Here is a 22,018-nt window from a genome sequence, read left to right as displayed (position 1 = left end):
CCCTTTTCATACAAATGTTCTGTCAGTAATCAGCTGACGCATTCAGCTAAAGTAAAATTATTATTGTCATGTTCCTACAGTTTATTTAAAGATGCATGCTTTTTTTCTGTGGTGATTTGAAAGGTGTTAAAACATGATTTAATTCCAAGAAAATGTGTGAGCTTATCAAATGAGAAAATCAAAACCCTCACTTTCAAAGCTTACTAATATGTAGCTTATAGAACAATTTTTCCCGAGAATGTCTTGAATTCAATGTATGTTGCTCATAAAGCACTTCTGTAGTGTATTTTATTAAGAGACAAAGCATGAGCTCTTCGAGACAAAGTATTAAGTCTTTATGACCTAACATGGAACTTTATTTATTAAAAATGTTTTCTAAAATATTTTATATTAATTGCTTCAAGCTGAACAAAATGCATTTTCTGCCATGTTTTTGCTGCTATGCCAACAGTAGTAGATTCAACTTTTTTTCTGCATGTGTGTCTCTGTTTAGGCAAAGTTAACTGACGCACAGATAACGCATCCAGCCACACCTGTGTTCACCTGAACATGTCCTAAACCTTAGTTTGCTGGAACATAAAAGATAAAACTGTGGTTCCTGAGGGTATTGTCTTCTTTAAAAGTCTGTCTGTGCATCTGCCAAAAGACAGGGGAGTGGCTCGGTATAAAATCCTACCCAGAAGTCCTGTGGAGGCTTGCCGGTCAAAAAAAGTAAAATCAGAAAGAAAACAGCAGGAGTCAGGTAACAACATTTATACTGCACAGGTGAAGTTCACAGGCAACTCTTAGGTGGACTTTATCTAAAATCCCTTTCTCTTCAGATTTTCAAGGATCAAAGGTAAAACATTTTGTTAATGATTTCGTTTTCAAACATTTATCCATTTTTTCTTACACAATAAGAGCAACTATAAATGATTTGCAGTAGCCTCCATTTGTGCTTCAGTTTGACTATACGTGTGTGTGTGTGTGTGTATGTATGTATATTCCTTCTTATTTATTCATAATTATTGCTTTTTATATGCTTATATCAGCCCGTTGCTATCCTGAAATATTAATTTGTAAATGGAACAATCAGATTTCTTTATATGTTGTTTCTGTGTGGGACTCCACCGAAGACTAGAACCCAGACTGAAACAGTAGAAACCAAAAAATCTTTATGATATTAATAACAAATTATGGGTCCAATTTATTGATTATGAGTTGTTTTTAATGTTTACTTACTTTCTTCTAAACTTTGCAGTGGATGAAGTGGGAAAAAAGTAGCAAAAATCTGATTCTGAAGTCCCAGCTGAAAATCCTTGCACGGATAATCACCATTAGCAAATAAAGGCATTATTTGTCTGTGCGGGGGACAATTCACTGTGTTTAGCTTTTTCATGTATTGTGGATTGCAGTGAAACAGTAGCTGGTCTTGCATTTGAAACTGAAGATGTGAGGAGGGTGGGGTGGTGATAAATTGCTTTTCTCTCTCCACTGTAAATATGAGACTGTAGTTACTTGCAAGTCTTTTGTTGGAGCAAATAATTACCCCGTAGGCATTATTTTTCATTACCAATGAATGTGGGTATGTGTCATTTATAATTACTTTTTTGATGTGGGTTAGGTTGCAATTCTCTAACATCCATACCTTGAAATCTGAGTAGAATCTGCCAGGAAAGCAAAGAAATCATTTTATCAGTGTGCCTGCAGTTAAAATTTCTAAAATTTCTAAAACTTGTTGTTGTGAAAAACAAAGACGGTAAAACACACCATCTTGTAAAAACAATTTATTGCGTAATGTCATACAGCAATATATCCCAAATTAAGCATGACTGATTAAATAAGTTTATGTATAATATTAATACATAATATGCATAATATATATTGCAGCTCTTCTCATCCAGTCCTATCCCACAGTTCATCTGTAATAGAAACACCTTAATGCGCATTAAATATAGAAAATATTTCAGTATAGACGTACACCGATTCTGCTCTGTAATTTTAATGACCTGTAATTGTTTTGCTACATTTATTTAGCATGGAATGGATGATTTAAGAGAGCAAAGAAACTATTCAGGAGGAAGTTCAGGAGATAGAGGTAAGGGCGTTTGATTATCTTGAATCAATTTGCTGCTAACCTGAACCAAAATCTTTTGTGAAGATCTTTTCATTGTGAAGACTGTGCCACCTAGTGGTTTTGTAATGTGTTTGTAACTGAGAAGCTTGATTATTATATTGATGAAGTGAGAATGTTTTATTCAGCTATATGTTTTTACATCTCAAAGCAAGAACTGTTCACATTTATAAGACATGTTTTATGAAAGCAGGCATCAGGGAAACAACAATGTCTACTACTAGAATTACATCTTTACCTCCACGTAAGTTACCCCTGTTCACTCTACAGTTTTATTTGTTCTCACTGTCTGATTTATTTATATTCATTGCCTTGTTTCTCTGCTGAATTTATGCATCATGGGAAAATGTATACTGTGGCTGTAACCTGAGCATCTTTTTCAGTATGTGCTCAAAGTGGACAATGCTGTAATTTACTGTATTTTAACTCCCAGGTGGCTTCAGTGCATCCGCCAATAAGGGCATGTCAAGCACTTCTGGGTCTTCTGGCCTGGAGAAGAACATTTTGACTCAAAACAACAGCAGTCCTTTTTCTCATCCTGTAAGCCAATCAAACGTTATTTTTGAAGCGCTATACTCTATGTTTAATGTACTGTATCTCATATATCTATAAATGGCTAAAATTGTCCCTGCGTCTGTGTCTCAGCATCTGTTGGTGTGAGTGCAAGTGGGTTTGGTTCTGGATCAAGGGAATATCTGATAGAGGAGACAACTGTGAGCAGGTTGACAGGTGGTGCCACTGGAGTTTTGGAGAGTGTCTCTGGATCGGGAACAGGGTCGAAGGTGAGATCCAGTTCCACTGATGGCATGAGAAGAACGCAAGACTCCCCTTTGTTTGTGGAGAGGAAAAGCAAAACCACTCATTCACGTCGTTATGATGGTTAGTCGCAGCTGAGACACTTAAATAAATGAATACTTTTTTCTTTTTAGCATTTTTAGCCATTCCTTCATAATTAGTTATACTAGCATGTAATATATTTTTTAAAAACTTCAACAGGAAGTTCAAGTGACAGCTCATCCCCAGAAATAAAAAGAAAGGACTACGGTAAGACACTTAGACAAATAAAAATGATTAACATAGTTTTATATGAAAGTGACAAGTCATTTGTTTTTTAGACAAAAAAAAAAACAAAAAAAAACAGATTTTGTTTTAAATGCTCTGTTTCCAGGTTCAACTAGAGGAAGGAGTCAAAGCAGGGGTGAGATTGTTATTTACACTAATGCAAATAGTATAAAAGTTACTTTGCATAGGATAATCATCTTTACTGAATGATTATATTATCTTTATAATATTATATTATCGATTATATTACCCCCCCCCCCCCTTCAATGTCTATGAAGGTAAAATGACTTATAAAGATATAAAGATTTAAATGTATAAAGATTTGCATGTGCAGGGTTATATTTGTGTAAGTGTACATAAGACTGTAATCATAAATTAAATTTACATGCGCAAAATAAACTTTATTAAGGTGTAAATCGTGATTCAAGCGCAAGAAAAAAATATTTGCAGGATTTTATTTGTGTAATTCATGTATTGAGAAACTGTAGCTTCATGCTAACGCAAAATAAAAAAGATCTGCATCTTTCTGATTTCCATTTTTTTTTCTGTGCTTAGAGTTTTTGCAGGATTCTCTCACTAACTGAGTTTTGCAAGCGTGAGGGGGAGGGCGGGTCCACCTTCTTCTTGTAGCCAATCAAATGAGGCTTTTGTGGACTCTCCATTTACTCTTACTCACCGTTTATCATCTATAATCATATCGTGTAACCACTAGATGTACAAAATGTATAGCCTGAATGCACTGTAAGTCGCTTTGGATAAAAATGACTGCTAAATGCATAACTTTAAGGTAAATGTCTTGGCCTTTTTACAGTCTATGGTCTTGGCGTATGATTTATTGAACCAATCAGATAAGAGTAAATGGAGAGTCAGTGAAAGCCTAATTTGATTGGCTACGAGAGGTAGGTTGACCCGCCCTCGCACTTGCAAAACTCAGTTAGTGAGAGAATCATTCCAAAATTTTAAGTGCAGAGAAAAGAAAGCTGGAGCTGTACATATCGGATTATTTCCAGAATTTTTTGCCCTAGGTAGGCCTACACAACGAGTCATTTGCAACAGTTTCCTGAGACACGATTTGTACTTTTACAAAGCTTCTCTTGCGCATGCAAATTTAATTTACGTTTACATTCTAATGTATACTTGCACTAATATTACCCTGTGCTTGCAAATCTTTATGACATAATTTTACCTTCATACATGTCAGCAGACCCGAACACAGTCGTTCCGAACAGAGTGATTCTGATTGGCTGAAAAAGTGTACACCTTTAATTTAGGCCTGTTTCTTTCGTTATCAGAAATGTATTCACAACTAGATTCCTATTCTTAACTCAAAGCATTCAGTTGTTGTCCAGTATTTTTTGAAAAAATACCATTGTCTGTTGAAATGCTGTAATCGTCGCTGAAAATTGTTTCATACAGCTGTGTTCTTGTTGTGTAGTATTATTTCCCATTTTTTCCCTAGTAATTAATAAAATAATTTCCACTGAATTCAATATTCAATATCTATGGAATTTGAAAAGTAGGGGAATAAACTGGACAGTGTGCGTGGTAAGTCATCAATAAGGAAACATCGCCAAGTTCTGTTCAATGTTACTCAACACCGGTTCCTGGACATTATTGATCATTTACATATTTAAATATATGTGCTAAATATATGTGTTGGTGTTGAAATAATTTGGAGATAATTAAATGTGTCTATCTGTGTTTCTGTTTTAGAGACAGAAATCAGGACCAGGCTTCAGAGTGCATCTCCCTCCACAAGATGTATGTTTTTGTCTTAGGAAATCGCAAAAATAGGCTAAAATAATAATAATAATAATAACAACAATAATAATAATAAAGAATGAAACTAATATGTTAAGAAAAGTTTAAACAGCCTCATTAAAACTTTAGGAAACAAGTAAACGAATGTAACCTATACAGTTTTATCTTTTTCTCAGAGGCTCAATGAAAAGCTATAGATGTTGTTGATTGCCACAGTGGACAGTAGTATGAGATAGTGAACCTGAAGACACGTTTAAACAACTAATATAGTGCTGCTGCTATAGGGACAGAGCTGGATGATGTGAAGAAGCTGTTAATGGGATCCCGATCGGCCAGCGTCAGCCCCACACGATCTCCCTCCTCCTCCCCTCTCCCCATACCTCGCAAGGCCAGCACCTTAGACACCAAGATCTCCACCAAGCAAGGTACAGAAAGCTGGATTAGAAATGCACAGTGATCTTGTATTCAATTCCAAGGCGTTAAGACTTGCTTTCAATTTCTTTAGTCGAGCAATATGACACGACTATTCTTGACGCTGACCTGGCCTCATACACATGGAACAGCTCCACCCTGCCCTCTACAGTCTCCACTGGTGCTGCTTACGGCTTTCACAGCAACACCAACAACATGTCAACGGGAGCTACTCTTGTTACCAGCACATCACCATCCTCCTTATCAGGTCTGCACAGTTTCTGGTGTATTATAAATAAAACAAGCCTACTAATACATCAAAATATTCAGTTGAAGGCACAGTTCTCCTACAAGTATATTAGCTAAATACATGTTATTTCTTGATTTACAGTGTATGGCTTCCACAACAATTTGGCTCCTGAGAGTGGAGTTCTAACTTCCAGTGGAGTTAACACACACTCAGGTATCCTCTGAGGCATATAATATTAAATAATTGTGATGACATGCTGTGACAAATGACAAGTTAATAACATTCCTTGTAAGCATGTTCATTTATGTTTTAGGATATGGAGTGCAGAAGAATTATTTGACAAGTCCCAGCAGCACTCTTGGTTCTGGCACAGGCATCTCCACCGCAGGTGTTTGTTACATATTTTTTTCTGTACATCATAGCTCAACAACAAACCCGATTTGAGATATGAGAGAGTTTTGGGACAGCTGATAGAATCGTCACTTGCTCTGTCGCACAGTGCTGAACTGTCAAAGTTGTAAATAATTACAAAATCAGTATGAATTTTCACTGTGTTAAGAAAAAAAGAATAACATTTGATGAAATTTGTTAATATAACAACATATACTGTAAATACACTGCTGTTCAAAAGGTATGCTCACTAAGGATGCATTTATTCAATCGAAATAAAGTAAAACAGTAACTTTTAATACTTAATTAATAATATTACTGTGCAATTTTATATAAATAACTGATTTCTATTTTAATTATATTTTAAAATGTATTATCATCGTATTATAGCAAAACTAAGTGTCACATAATCCTTCAGAAATCATTCTAATTGGCTGATATGATGCTCAAGCAACATTTCTTCTGATGATTGATATCTTCTGATTATCAATGTTGAAAACAGTTGTGCTGCTAAATACTGTTGTGGAAATTATGATAGATTGCAACCAGATCAAAGTCTTTACTAACACATTTGTCAAGGTTAATACATCCTAGCATTTTTCTGTTTGGGTAAGTGAAAATGTTGTGAAAATCAGAACTATCTTTAGATAATTCTCTAAAGAGGTAGTCATTGTTACTTGATGAACAGTGTCATTCTAAGTACAAAGAAATACTTGACATTCAGACATCTTTGTTTATTTGTTATGTGTCTGTTTTTAGGATATGGAGTGCAGAAGAATTATTCCTCAAGTCCCAACAGCACTCTTGCTGTCAGCACAGGAGTCTCCACTTTAGGTGTTTGTTATACTCATACAGGAACAAGATTTATGGCTACTGTAGTTCTTTAAGATGCAGTCAGTGTGACTTGATAAACAGGAAGATTTTGTCTCATATTTAGGAACTGGTACAAGGACCCTTAATGAGAATGTGTCGAAGAGATACCTGACGCTGGAGAAAGAGAACATTCCAGTGAAGAGAGAAACCGAAGAACTTATCCTGACCAAAGACAGTGGCAAGCAGTTTACTAACAGCACCCCTAATGGGACAGCAGGTAAAAAAGTAGTATACTTCAAGTTTATTTGTATACTTAAGGAAAGTTCATATTTTTCTATATTTTAAGTATACTTTATGTAGCAAGTATACTAACATCAGTGTTCTAGTAGTATACTTGAAGGTGTACTGTTTCAATACTCCTTGGGACTAAATTTCTAGTATATAAAATGTTCTAGTATATAAAAGTGTACTATAAAGTACAGTAGCAAACTTTGAGTACACAATTAGTTTGCCTCAATTTTTGTAGTTTGTACTGCAATTATACTAAAAGTAAACTTTATTGATAATTTAATTATTAAATACTTTGTACAATTTTAAGTTTAGTGTCAGTAAACTACTAGTTTAGTAGTTTTATACTCATAAGTTGTCTTTAAGTGAACTTTACATAATACTCTAAGTATACTTTTTTAAACACTTTAATGTGGGTAAGTTTCATAAAAAATAAAGAAATACAATTTTGAACAAAAAGTTGAAAAAAAGACTATGAATTGGAATCAGAATGATAATCAAAACATAGATGGAGTCGATCAACACCCCAAAGTTCATGATTACCTCTTCATCGGTTGACATTTTATTCCATTACGTTACAGTTTTAAAGCTGTTTCATGTCAGATGTTCGTGTTACATGTGTTAGTATCTGTTGTTTCTTTTTTCTTCTTCACTTGTGTTTTTTTGGAAATTCTGTGCAGAAGATGTGTACTAGCGCCCTCTACTGTGTAATAATGAAAACACTGATTCTAGGAGTATAGCTCAAATATATTTAGACTTTTTGTAAGTATAAGTCAAGTATACTTGAATGTAATTTTAAGTATATTTATTAGGGATACATACAGCCCATTCCTGATAAGTTCAGTAAAAAAATTTTTTTTTTAAATACTAAAAAGTATTTTTAGTTTAAAAGAAGTATATTAATAGCGCACTTGAATAAACTTATTTTTCGTAAGGGACAGGATACTAGTTTTTTATTTGATGTTGCAAGGGGAATTATTTGTGGTGTTTGAATGAAAGCGAATCGAAATATAACATGATTAATGCTATGACATACTCTAGCACTGCATTCTGATTAACTGAATACACTCTTTGCTTTTAAGGCTCGTATTCAGATGTTTCAGTGAAGAAGGAAACTATGATGACCAGCTATTCTGAAAGTGCCCCTGTAAAGTCTTGCTCTGGCACACATTGTAAGTGCTTAATTTTCATGTATCTTGATGTTACTTTTAATTTACATGGTTTCCTCTTGAAGCACTTCTAGTCTCAAATAAATATTGAAAATATCTGTTGACATCATAAAACCAATTTTATTTATTTTTTTACCTATATAAGATGGCTCTACATCAGTGTCAACAAAAGACAAAGCTACTTATGCAGGTAAAACCTTTTTATTTGAAAAAACAAAAAAACAGTGCGCACAGTATGTACCATCATACTGTTGAAAACAGAGAATCACAATCTTCCTGTGTGTGTCCTGTCAGAGATTCGTAAGGCCAAGGTTGTTGATGATGATGAGGGCTGTAATGGTGGAGGGGGTCTTTGTGGATGTGGGCCAAACTGCTGTTCCTGGTGGAAGTGGCTTCTGGGCTTTTTGCTCAGCCTCCTGTTGCTCCTCGGCCTTCTGTTTGGACTCATTGCTTTATGTAAGTCTTGTCATTTTAATGAAAGACATGATTCATTTATTCATTATTTCTCCTGAGGTAAAATTATAGCTTCATTTTAAAACTGTACAGAAGAAGGTTTTCAAAATATGAGGCAAATTATGGTTCACCAAATAATTTCAATAAAATGTATTCAAAATTTGATTAAAAAGTTATTTAAAAAATAATAAGCAAAAAATTAATTCTTACCTCTGGATTTGGTTTAATTTGGGAGAAGGGAATTGTATCTTATGGATCAATGTGTATTTATCAGTAGAGGATTCCAGCTCAACTCAAGAATAGGTTTTCTGCCTAACTTAGGTATATGTACTATTGCATTGTCTTCTAATCTGAAGCAAATCTCTTTTCCTTGAAGCTGAGGAGGTAAAGAATCTGAAGTCTCGTGTCAGTGCTCTTGAGGGAATATCCTCCTCCATGACAGCTCGCACGAGTCGACTGTCCGCTCCTATTGATGACAGTGGCATAAATAAACAAGTTGGAAGTAAAGCGGCATATTTTAGTTCAATGGATTCTGCAGTTTATTCAGACAGTTCTGTACTGCAAAGAAATGTACAGCAAATACTGAGAGAAGAGCTGCAGTCTGAAGACATGAAAGGTACATGTGAACACAGTTCTGCTTAAACACACAACAAATGCACCTGAACATGTACAATGTTTATAAAATGTCACGCATATATGTATATGTTTAATACAAATAATATTACATTTAATACATATTTTTTTGTGTATCTAGTCTTACTTGCTTCTTCAGTTAAAGCTGAAAGAGGACCTCCAGGGCCTAAAGGTACACCAGATATAGAGTTTTTACTGAACTGCCAGTACAGAAAATTATATTTATTCATTCTATGGAGATTCAATAGTCAGTAACCTGCTTTTCCGTCACTACTGCATCAATCACACATCTGCTCGTTTCACCACTTTCAGGTGACACTGGATCTCCAGGAACAAAGGGTTTGTACAATTTTAAAACTGGCTGTGAAAAGTCTGTGAACCAGTTGACCTGGGCTATATGTTTAAATTGATCTGCTCACAGTCTTAAACATGAAAACATAAACAATGTAAACTCTTTTTCAGGAGATAATGGTTCTCCAGGCTTCCCAGGTAAGAATAATGTTTGATGCTCTGTGGAGCTAGGACAGTTGTGCAGAATGAAGTCTTAACAGATGTTCATCTCTAGGTCCATCAGGAATCCCAGGACATCCAGGAAGAGATGGACAAAAAGGAAGTGCAGGTACCTGAAACAATACGCAGCACTTTTATTCTGTGGGAAAATCATTCACCATCATTAATTCTGTGTTTAAATCACAAAGTATATTAACAAGAACCCCAAAAGATAAGGCCTAGAGGTTAAGGTTTAGAAATACAGTCTATAAATGCTGCATCTGACAGGTGCTAATACTGTAGCACAAAAACATAAACTTTTAATAGTCAATTCTTACAGTCCATTTGAGAGACTAGTCCCTACCTACATTCAGGATGCATCTGTTCCTGTAGCTCAATTGGTAGAGCATTGCGGCATCAAGCGCATGGTTGGGGGGTTTGTTTCACCGGGAATACATGATAGGTAAAAATTGATAGCCTGAATGCACTGTAAGTCGCTTTGGATAAAAGCGTCTGCTAAATTCATAAATTTAATTTAATTTAATTTTAATTTAATCTGTTCTGTGAACATTTAACTCAGTCCTGTTAATGCTCTTGGTTCTTTTGAAAAAAAGAAGGAACCTTTTCCAGATGTTGCCTCATCAAAGCTTTAAAATGTGTATGACAGGTGAACGTGGTCCAGAAGGACCACCAGGTTTCAGAGGAAGAGATGGTCAGCCTGGACCCCGTGGAGATCCAGGTCCTGCAGGGGCCGGAGAAAAGGGTGAAAGGGGTAAGATACTGCATACTTTGAGAATATGGCTCTTGAGCATTAAATTTTTTGTATTTCATTCATTACAATTACAGGGTTCTCATACAAAAAGTAAATTCAACTGTTATTTTGATCTAATTTGCCATGTGTCTGTGCACTTGTTCTTTCTTCAGGGATTCCTGGTCCTTCTGGATCTCCTGGTCTTGTTGGTCCACCTGGGCCTAAAGGTCAGTACACAAAAAGCAATTTATATAAAGGCTAATACTTATTATATTCAGTGAAATTAGCTGTACAGAATCATTTGAGATTGGCAAAAGGAAATGCATTGGCATAAATATATGAACTTGAATATGAATGTTAATTAAACAGTAATGCAGTAATTGCAAGTGTTTGATCTTGATCTCATTTTTTCTGTTTAACAGGTGCTAGTGGTTTACATGGTAATCAACTCATTCTTTACAAAAAATATTTTAGTGACATTTTGCATTTTTTTTGTGTTCTAAAATAATGACATTACATTTGTTTTCTGTGTAGGTGAACAAGGCCCTCAAGGCTTCAGAGGTGAACCTGGCCCTGCCGGTGCTAAAGGTGTGTATCACAGCTAACACTTTACAGTACGTATATTAATAAAATCATAATCTTTAATATAAATAAATAAATACATATTTTTTTTCCAGGTGATAGAGGACTTACTGGTCCACCTGGAATTAAAGGTTTGTTGTTAATTATATTTGAGTCTGACGTACAGTATCCAGTTCTTAATTATAGTCAATGTGAATTCATGTAAAATTGTGCATGTGTTGTGTCAGGTGATCATGGTGATAGAGGGGAAAATGGATTGCCAGGTGTGTATACTTGTACTGAGCCATAAGAACTTTATTATTTTGTGCCATGTTTACAAATATGTTTCATTGTTAAATCACTGTACCCTCTGTCAGGTGCACCTGGTGCTGCAGGACGACAAGGGCCATCTGGTGAGAAAGGAGCTAAAGGATCAGAAGGTGATTCATCTGTAGGAACAGACACAAACCTGAGATTTGTCTTTTTGCTATTTTATTATTAGAACAGGGAGAGAACAGACATGGTAGGCAGAAAAGTGTGACGGGAATCAGCAAATGACTAATTAGCAGAGTCTATAATTCAGGTTGTCTGTATGCATATAGTTCAACGTCAGACAGAGCTATATTTTTAACCGTGATGTGTTGGCCATCAACAGCAAAAAATGTAGTTTCAAATAAATGCTGTTTATTCTATTCATCATAGTTTGCACAAAAATATTAAGCAGCATGACTGTTTTCAACATTGATAATAATAAGAAATGTTTCTTTAATGCCAAATCAGCATAGTAGAATGACTTACTGTAAGGACACTGAAGACTGGAGTAATGGCTGCTGAAAATTCATCTTTTCCATTACAGGAAAAATTGCCTGTTAAAATGTAATGAAATAGAATAAAGCTTTTTAAAATTGTAATAATATTTCACAATATTATATTTCTTTCAAAATCATCACAAAATCGTACTGACCGAAGTATATCTAAATGATAGGCCAGAATTTGTTTGTGCCAATTATTTGTCAAACTATTTGTTTTCCTGAAACTAAATCAATAAATAGTATTGCTTCACTATTGCTTAGTTGGCTGTGGGTGCATGGAATCTATTAAAGCTCTATTATCATCTTAGATTGGTGTAAAAGAAGTCCCCAGATAGTCATTTTGTCATTTCATTTTAGGGCCTCAAGGACCTGATGGTGAAAAGGGACAAAGAGGTGAGAGGCATTTTCAGATTTGATGATTCCAAACCAAATATTTATTTTTCTTGTGTACCTATATCTGCATCTTTATTTAATTTGTCTGTATTCTGTATTCTGTATCATCTTTTACTCATATTTAGGTGAGCCAGGCTCAATTGGCTTACCAGGAATCAGAGGACCACCTGGACCACCCGGTGATGCTGGGCAACCAGGTATAAAAACATGAATCTTCATTTAATATAAATAAAAAAATAGAAAACAATAATCCTAATTTTGAGAAAATGACATTAATCTTCATGTTATAACACAGTTTCTGTCATTTGCCAAGGGGTTATACACATCAATACTGAAGTTTAATAATGTCTGAAAAAATAGGTGAATTATTTTAGTTTAAAAAAATTAATAACTCTACTATTCTCTTTAAATCAGGAACGCAAGGGATTCAAGGACCTCCAGGTAACCTGTCACTTGTACTGCATTATTTTATGTGCATAATGTTTGTGTTAGAATTTTATGCAATTTCGATTTTTACAGTTTGTCTTAGTTATGTATGAAGATATAATGGTAATCATGTTGCTTCTTGCATAGGCCTACCTGGCAATCCTGGTCAGCCTGGAGCGAAAGGTGCAGTATAGTGGTTGTTTTAGTATAATAGACCATAGGACCATGTTTAGCGGTCTTTTGAAGTCTTACATTTTTAGCAATATTTTTATTTTTATATAATTTTTTTTTTTTTTTTTTTTTTTATTATTATTATTATTATTGGACATTAGAATCATGTGTGTGCAACAATGTCTAAATAATGAATCTGAAAATCTTCACAGGTGAGACTGGTGAGGCTGGAAGAGTGATCAATGCAGGTAAGACTGCATGAAGTATGACATATTTAACAGTTCAATCTGCAACCAACTTACATTGAGAGCTTTAATTTACAGCAGGTTTTAGCTCAGTGGCAATCCCAGGACCACCTGGAAGCCCTGGTCCTCCTGGCCCACCTGGATCTCCAGGACTCTCAGGTATGTTCATAATCTTAATTCTTAAAAAAAAAAAAAAAAAACCAGATTGCAAAATGTCCTGTGCTTTGTATATGTTAACAATCCAATGAATGACATATACTTTAACTAATTGCACTGTTTAGGTGGGTACATCAGAATATTTATCATTTTATTTTATCATATTTCTTTGTATGTCTAGGACCCATTGGGCCTGCTGGAATTCCTGGTCATTCTGGTAAATTATCATTTTTCATCTGGTCTTCCTGTGTAATATTGTATATTAGTAAAATAAAAATGATATCCAAATGACCTTCCATCCACCTTGATTTCTGTGCAGGTCCTAAAGGTGATAAGGGAGATCAAGGAGAACCGGGTATTGCTGTTAACACTGGTGAGACAACGCGAGCAGAAAGTGAGTCTTTATTTAAAAGATCTGATTTGAATATTAGTAATGTTTAGATATGCATTAATTTAATACTTTCGTGTCCTTTTTAGGACAGTATGGTGCTGGACAAGTTTCTGGACCACCTGGTCCTCCTGGTCCCCCAGGGCCTCCTGGACGTCCAGGTACCATAACATTATCCATGAAACATTTAAGGATCAACATCTGATTTTTTTTTGCCACATACATTGTCTTTTGAATTTGAAATGTAATATTTATGAAATTATTTAGCCATATAAATATATATATATATATATATATATATATATATATATATATATATATATATATATATATATATATATATATATACAGTAAAGATCAAAAGTTTGGACACACCTTCTCATTCAAAGAGTTTTCTTTATTTTCATGACTATGAAAATTGTAGATTCACACTGAAGGCATCAAAACTATGAATTAACACATATGGAATTATATACATAACAAAAAAAGTGTGAATCAACTGAAAATATGTCATATTGTAGGTTCTTCAAAGTGGCCATCTTTTGCTTTACTGCTTTGCAAACTCTTGACATTCTCTTGATGAGCGTCAAGAGGTAGTCACTTGAAATGGTCTTCACTTCACAGGTGTGCCCTGTCAGGTTTAATAAGTCTGATTTCTTGCTTTATAAATGGGGTTGGTACCATCAGTTGTGTTGTGCAGAAGTCAGGTGGATACACAGCTGATAGTCCTACTGAATAGACTGTTAGAAATTGTATTATGGCAAGAAAAAAGCCGCTAAGTACAGGAAAACGAGTGGCCATCAATACTTTAAGAAATGAAGGTCAGTCAGTCCGAAAAATTGGGAAAAATTTAAAAGTGTCCCCAAGTGCAGTCACAAAAACCATCAAGCGCTACAAAGAAACTGGCTCGCATGCGGACCGCCCCAGGAAAGGAAGACCAAGAGTCACCTCTGCTGCGGAGGATAAGTTCATCCGAGTCACCAGCCTCAGAAATCGCAGGTTAACAGCAGCTCAGATTAGAGACCAGGTCAATGGCACACACAGTTCTAGCAGCAGACACATATCTAGAACAACTGTTAAGAGGAGACTGTGTGAATCAGGCCTTCATGGTAGAATATCTGCTAGGAAACCACTGCTAAAGAAAGGCAACAAGCAGAAGAGACTTTCTGAATCTGTGAGAATGTGAATCATTTTTACAAAATAAAAGAGATCATACAAAATGCATTTTTTTGTACTGTCCTGAGTAAGATATTGTGCATAAAATATTTTTTAATTATTGAATAAACTTAATTTAAATTATTAAAATGACCTCATTCAAAAGTTTGGGAACCCTTGGTTCTTAAAACTGTGTTCTGTTACCTGATGATCCACGACTGTCTTTCTGTTTTGTGATGGTTGTGCACGAGTCCCGCAAAATCATACAGTAACTTCTGGAAAGGGTTCAAATGTGCAAAAGATGCTGGAAAACTGAAGCATCTGCAGGACCTGGAGGATTTTACTGAAGATCAGTGCTCAGTTTAACTGTTCAGGAAAAACAAGGGACTCGTGAACAACCATAACAAAACAGAAAGACAGTCGTGGATCATCAGGTTACCATACACCGTATTAAGAACCAAGGGTTTCCAAACTTTTGAATGAGGCTATTTTAATAATTTCAGAAAAAAAAATGTTTTTTTCTTTTTGTCCTGTGGACCGTATGTAATCATATTTAAGGTAAAATATCTTACTCAGGACAGTACAAAATAAAAAAGAACTTGCATTTGGTATGATCTCTCTTATTTTGTGAAAATTATTCACATTTTAACAGATTCTGCAAGGGGTTCCCAAACTTTCGCATGCCACTTTATATGTCATGGCCAAAAATATCGGTACCCTTGGTAAATATGATCAGAGAAGGCTGTGAAAATTCATCTTCATTTTTAATCCTTTTGATGTTTTATTCCTTTCATTGTATAATACAAATTTAAAATGGGGCAAATATCATTATAAAATAAAGGTTTTTCTCTAAAACACATTGGCCACAATTAACGGAACCCTTTTTTCAGTACTTTTAGAAACCTTCATTTGACAGTTTAACAGCTCTAAATGTTCTCCTATAATGCCTGATGAGGTTAGAGAACACCTCACAAGAGATCAGAGAGTGTTCTTTCATCCAGAATCATTCCAGACCCTTTAGATTCCCAGCTTCTCCTCTTCAGTTCACTCCTCTCATTTTCTATAGGCTTCAGGTCAGAGGACTGGAATGACTATAGCAGAAGCTTGGTTTTGTGCTCAGTGACCCATTTCTGTGTTGTTTTTGAGGTTTGTGTTTGGATTATTGTACAGCTGGAAGATCCAAACATGGCCCATTATAAGATTTCTAACAGAGTCAGTCATTTACAGATTTTTTATCTGTTGGTATTTGAAAGAATCCATGATGCCATGTGTCTAAACAAGATGTCCAGGACCTCCAGCAGAAATATAGACCAACAACATCAAAAATACAGCAGTATATTTCATTGTACACATGGGGTACTTTTTATCTCTGTGTTCACCAAACCCATCTTGAGTGTTTGCTGCTAAAAAGCAAATTTTTTAGTTTAATCTCACCATTGAAGTCCCATTTGAAGTTCCAGTCATGTCTGATGTTTTTGGATGAGCTAGGAGAGTTTTTCTTGTAACCCTCCTAAACAACATGTAGTGTTGTAGGTTCTGTTTTACCAATTTTTAAAGGTTTTCTGAACCCAAGATTCAACTATTTTCTGCAATTCTCCAGCTGTGATCCTTGGAGAGTCTTTAGCCTCTCAAATCATCCTTCTCACCGTGCATTAGGACGATATAGACATGTCCTCTTCCAGGCAGTTTCATAACATTTTATGTTGATTGGAAATTCTTCATTATTGCCCTGATGGTGGGAATGGGATATTTCACTTCTCTAGCTCTTTTCATCAGAAATATATTCTTTGTTTTTTCTTATTTTGATGGATGATTAAGGGAATTTGGGCTTTGTTTTCCCTCCTCTCTATATTTCTGTGAAACAGGAAGCCATAGATGGATAATTTCATGTTTATAATCATACTGGAGTGCTCAAAATGAATTGAATATGAATGGGAATATACTTCAGAGATATTTTAATCATAAGAATTGTGAGGTGCCAATAATTGTGTCCCACGAGTATTTGAGAAAAACCTTTATTTCATAATGATATTTCCCCCCATTTTAGATTCTTATTATCCAATGAAAGGATACATTTTTGTGAATATTTTAAATAAAATATCAAAAGAATTGACAATGCAGATTAATTTTCACTGCCGCCTTTGTTCATATTTACTAAGGGTGCCGATATTTTTGGCCATGACTGGATGACAGAATAGTTTTAAAATGAATATTATACTTTTAGAGCAGATTATTCAGGATATTTAAACACATTTAATCCATTTTCACTGTTTACTCCCTGTAGGTGATTCTCGACCAGGTCTTCCAGGACCACCTGGTGAACCAGGCACACCAGGTAAGATGGACATTCATGCTTCTTTTCATCATTTCCTGTAGTGGCATACTCTTCTCAGCTTTTTTTGTTACTGACTCATAGGATATGGCAGACCTGGTCCTAAAGGAGACAAGGGAGATCCAGGAAACTTTGTGCCTAATTCAGGTTTAATTCCATCAGATGTATTAGTCTGTGCATTGAGAGTGTTGTGCTTTCTTAAGTCTCACAATTTTACAAATGTTGCCTACACAGGAACATTTTTTGCGGGACCACCTGGGCCACCAGGACCTTCAGGGCCCAAGGGATCAACAGGTTAGTCTTACCCAGAATCTACTTGGATCTACTTGTTGATACCTTTATTCCAGCCTATCACCAGTGAACAACTATTATCAGATACTTAATGATATGTTTATGTAAATTTCAGGTGCCCAAGGTCCAAGAGGATACCAAGGTGAGGATCCATTCTCCAGCTAACACTTCATATTGGTCACAAGAACTGATATAAACAGTAAAACACATAAAGTACTTAGATCACCACGTCTTATAATATAATATAATAGTGCTTTATTTGTCATATGTGACTTTTTTTAGGGGAACCAGGTCAACCTGGCATTCCAGGGAGCCCCGGTAGAGTTAGTAAGTTAACATTTTTGTTTGGTCTATATGTAATTTTTGCTTTTCATTAAAATATAGTCAAGAGATTTTGATATTTCATGAAAACGATAACTAATATGGAATTTATTGTTTATTTTTATTCTATAAAGTCTCTGATTATGGTGTAGCTCAAGGTCCACCTGGTCCCCCAGGACCTCCTGGACCACCTGGACGAGATGGCCGTAAAGGTAAAAACCTTCAAATAATGATAAAGGCACATTGTATTCCTGTTCATTAATATCTACAGCACAATAATCTTTAAAATGATTTCCCAGGGGATCCTGGAGTACCAGGTATGACAACATTCCAAGGAGAATCAAGAGGTAAATGTTAATATGTTGCACTCTACTGCATATGTTCACCCAAAAATTACAACCCTCATCTTATTAAAAATCCATAAGACTATCATTCATCTTTCGTTCAACACAAATTATGTTTGTTTTTTCAAGTTTTCTAATCCTATACATTTTTGGATGAACTAAATCTTTAATATAGCACCATTATTAGATTATTAAATGAGGTTCCTAAAGCAAAACACTATTGTAACCCTTAATTCACTTCTTGTTGCCTTCAGTATCAGGAGCAGTTGCAGTCGGGCCCCAAGGGCGGCCTGGTCCCCCAGGACCTCCTGGTCCACCCGGTTCTCCAGGTCATTCTGCTGGATCCCATTCTGCTGCAGATTATCGTCATTACATCATGGAGTATATGCAGAGTGAGCACCTGTTGATTTGGATGATCACACTCCTGCTCCTGAAGGTCATTTTCTCATGAATGTGTGACATCTTTTCCACAGGTGACAGCATGAGGCAACATTTGTCTGGTATTCAGGGGCCACCAGGTCCACCTGGGCCTTCAGTGTCTGTAGAGGACGTGGCGTCTAGGGTTATCGCTTACATTCAGCGTAAGTTAAGATCTGCTGTGTAATGTTTGATGGATGTCTTTGCGTCCTGCTGCATTCATGGTAAAATATATCATTTTGAATCAGGCTCTGGAATTAGCGGTAACAGTATTAGCCAAGGTCCTCAAGGACCTCCGGGACCTCCTGGCCCACCTGGAAGCATAAGTGCTGAATACATCATTTCCCTTTTACAGAGTGAGTAAACAATGTCAGACCCGCTTGTGTATGGATGGCTTTTTGAATCTTGAATCTAAGAATGGACTCCGTGACTTTTCTTATGCTCAGGAGAAGATGTGAGGCGTTACGTGACTGGCCCTCCAGGACCACCGGGTTCACCTGGCATTACTGCTAGTACCTTTAGCGCACGGGAAGTGGCAAACTATGCCATCAGATTGATGAATGGTGTGTCTTTAACCTGAATCTTATTTTAAAGAGGAAATCAATTGACTTCTGTCTTATTAATGGCATTTGTGAATTTGTGTTTTTAGAGCAGGGGATGACAGGCAGAACTGGACCACCAGGTCCTCCCGGCCAACCTGGGCAGCCTGGCCAGCCGGGCGCTTCCTACAGTGAAATAACCACTCTGCTTCAGAGTATGTTCTTCTGTTTTTGCAACATGTTTTAGAACATGTAAAGGGTTTCCTTTCCTCATATTCCACTTTGAATGTGTTTGAAGGGTCAGGGCTTAGTGGAGGCATTGGACGTCCTGGGCCCCCTGGTCCTCAAGGTATACAGGGACCCCCTGGTCCTCCTGGTACCCCAGGAGGCTCCTCTGCAGTCTCTGGTTACAAATTAGAGGACATCCAGCTCTATCTACAGAGTGAGTCGTCTCATCCTCTTGTTGTACTGTCTGATACACATTTGCAGTTTTGCAAAAAAAAAAAAAACTCATATGATTCTCTGTTATTTAGAGTCTGGTTTTAGGGGACCTCCTGGCCTACCTGGGCCACCAGGACCCCAGGGTCCTCCAGGAGACACTAGGGGCCTTGTTTCATATTCAGGATCTTCTGCGCGAGAACAGATCCGTGCTGAGCTGCAGGACTACCTAAACAGTGAGTGTCACTCACCACACACTCTAATCTGGGAACTGACACCTCAGAGTAACTTTACATTGGTGTATGTTTGACTGAGTTTAACAAGTGATCGCACTCCATTCTACATTCTCAAAGTTAAACGCACGATTTGAAAGTACTCTCTGTGTCCTAGATTTGTCTGACCAGTTCTTGGAAACACTTTGTGGTTGTTTGCTGCATCAATAAATAGTCTCATATTTTGTTCAGGTGACACTATGAGACACTACGTTCATGGTCCCCCTGGGCCTCCTGGACCGCCCGGTCAGAAGGGTGAACGTGGTGAAACTGGACACAGTTATCAGAGTGCCAGAAGACAATACGGCTATGGCTCTGAGATCAGTGAACCAGTGGACTACTCCAATGTTGCACTCAAAGTCACTGATTACATTAAGAGTGAGTACAGTATCATCCAAGTCAGAATGATGCGTCAGAGTTATAGTCATAATAAAGCAGTCAACTTAATCTTAGGATTCCTGATAGAAATGCCCACACTTGCAATGCAGTCTTAGGTATTCATTGGTTTCCTAGTGCTTCCTAGTCCTTAACAAGTTACGTCTTTAAGAGTGAGCTACTGAATCATTCAACCAATTTGTTCTCCTCTCTAAGTAGATGCTTATTTTAAGTAAGTAATCATGTCATAAAAAAAAGTATTTTCTATATAGTGTAAATGTATTCTGGACTTAATAAATTTAACTTTTTATTTATAGGCATTACAAATAATTAAAATATTTAATGGGATTGATGGAGAGCAGTAGAAAACTTTGAACATAGAAAACCATTTTCATTTAATTGCAAGTATTGTTTTTTAAATGTGCACAAATTGATGATCATTTAACATTTTTATTGTGAAATAGATATATTTTAAATCTACTTACATATTATCTCGCACTCTTTCATCATTAAAACAGAAGCGCAGCACTGGAATTAATGCTCGTTTTCTCCGTGACTTTTTCTTTATTGTTTTATGAGTACTGTGAATTTGTAAATATTTATAATTCACATACTGTTCTTTAATCAACTATATAGTAGGGGAACATTCATATCTGGATGCAGCTGCTGTTTGCGTTTGTCACTGAGACATTCATCTAATCGATTTGTTCAAAAACACTGACTCGTTAAGGAACAAAACACTTTGTGTGTTGTGTATGATTCCGGTTTGCTATACTGTGAGTAGCTGGCAGTGTTATGTCTAATAGTACAAAGCACTGTAATAATAATCAAAACCATCCTTTTTCCAAAATCCTATGCAGTTGCAGAGATACTGAAGGCAATCCGAGTGTCTTGGTGCCATAGTCAGGGAAACTCTGTGGACAGATGGTCAGGCCATCACAGGGCTAGTGAGCAAATCCATCTTGCTTGTTTCCTTTAGATCAAGGTATACTGCAGGACCTGACCGAGGGATACTGGAGAACACAAGCAGGAAGGATCCAAGGACCCGCTGGGCCTCCTGGTCCCCCCGGACCACCCGGGTACAGCCGTGTGATTGCTGCCTATGGAAATGTGACGGCTGACTTAATGGACTTCTTTAGAAGTTAGTATCCGCTTTACTTTATCACATATACTGATTAAATATTGAATCACTGTATTTTTCTTGTAGCATTATTCCTAAACATTATTTAACTTTTCAGCACATGGGACCATCCCAGGGCCTCCTGGCAGGCCAGGACCCAAAGGAGACAGAGGATACCCTGGTCCTAAAGGAGAAAAAGGTACCAGTCATGATTCATATAGCCCTACTGGACAAGAAAACAAACTGAAAAGCTGCCTGCTTTAACATAAAAGTGAAGAGTGGTGAATGGAAAACTGTATGTGATCTACAGGGGAAATGGGGAGCTCAGGGATCCCCGGCCTTCCAGGACAAAGAGGGTCAGAGGGATCAAGGGGAGAAAAGGGTGAAAAAGGTTAGAAAACTACTATCAGTCATAGTATACTTGGTTTCTCATCATATACTGTAACCTAGCATTAAATAATATATATATTTTTATTTAATGCTAAATTAAATTTTTATGTAAAATTTTTTTATGTAAAAATCATCAAATAATTATGTATTTTAAGGCAGCACTGAATCCAGCAGTCGTTCTGACATGCATCTCTATATATAACTTTAGGTGAGATCCAGACTGGTAGATGGATTCGGACCAATGGTGTGTGAGGGCACACACATTTGCAGCAGCAGCACACTTTCGTGG

At 36.3% G+C, this 22,018-nt stretch overlaps 1 protein-coding gene across 1 annotated transcript; it reads left to right on the top strand.

Annotated features, from left to right (window-relative positions):
• Positions 1 to 680: 680 nt before the first annotated feature.
• Positions 681 to 21,771, top strand: col17a1b (collagen, type XVII, alpha 1b). Its single transcript, XM_026223950.1, is given in 57 exon segments — positions 681 to 838; positions 2,017 to 2,077; positions 2,307 to 2,357; positions 2,547 to 2,633; positions 2,636 to 2,653; positions 2,759 to 2,992; positions 3,110 to 3,157; positions 3,282 to 3,311; positions 4,889 to 4,936; positions 5,221 to 5,361; positions 5,442 to 5,615; positions 5,739 to 5,810; positions 5,911 to 5,985; positions 6,747 to 6,821; positions 6,925 to 7,077; positions 8,171 to 8,260; positions 8,403 to 8,447; positions 8,552 to 8,713; positions 9,087 to 9,326; positions 9,465 to 9,515; positions 9,656 to 9,682; positions 9,806 to 9,832; positions 9,909 to 9,962; positions 10,500 to 10,604; positions 10,757 to 10,810; positions 11,006 to 11,023; positions 11,118 to 11,171; positions 11,261 to 11,296; positions 11,393 to 11,428; positions 11,522 to 11,584; positions 12,314 to 12,349; positions 12,475 to 12,546; positions 12,764 to 12,790; positions 12,923 to 12,958; positions 13,159 to 13,194; positions 13,270 to 13,350; positions 13,529 to 13,564; positions 13,667 to 13,741; positions 13,825 to 13,896; positions 17,175 to 17,225; positions 17,307 to 17,369; positions 17,457 to 17,516; positions 17,629 to 17,655; positions 17,796 to 17,840; positions 17,969 to 18,046; positions 18,134 to 18,181; positions 18,433 to 18,570; positions 18,652 to 18,759; positions 18,844 to 18,951; positions 19,042 to 19,158; positions 19,245 to 19,349; positions 19,433 to 19,576; positions 19,668 to 19,808; positions 20,037 to 20,222; positions 21,199 to 21,360; positions 21,458 to 21,538; positions 21,650 to 21,771. Coding segments are annotated over 56 exon segments (4,542 nt in total). The 5' UTR covers positions 681 to 838; positions 2,017 to 2,022; the 3' UTR covers positions 21,736 to 21,771.
• Positions 21,772 to 22,018: the final 247 nt, after the last annotated feature.

This window comes from Carassius auratus, chromosome 38, assembly GCF_003368295.1.
Source record: "Carassius auratus strain Wakin chromosome 38, ASM336829v1, whole genome shotgun sequence".
Lineage (NCBI taxonomy): Eukaryota > Metazoa > Chordata > Actinopteri > Cypriniformes > Cyprinidae > Carassius > Carassius auratus.
Note: the sequence above shows the minus strand (reverse complement) of the source record. Positions and strands in the feature narration are given on the sequence as shown.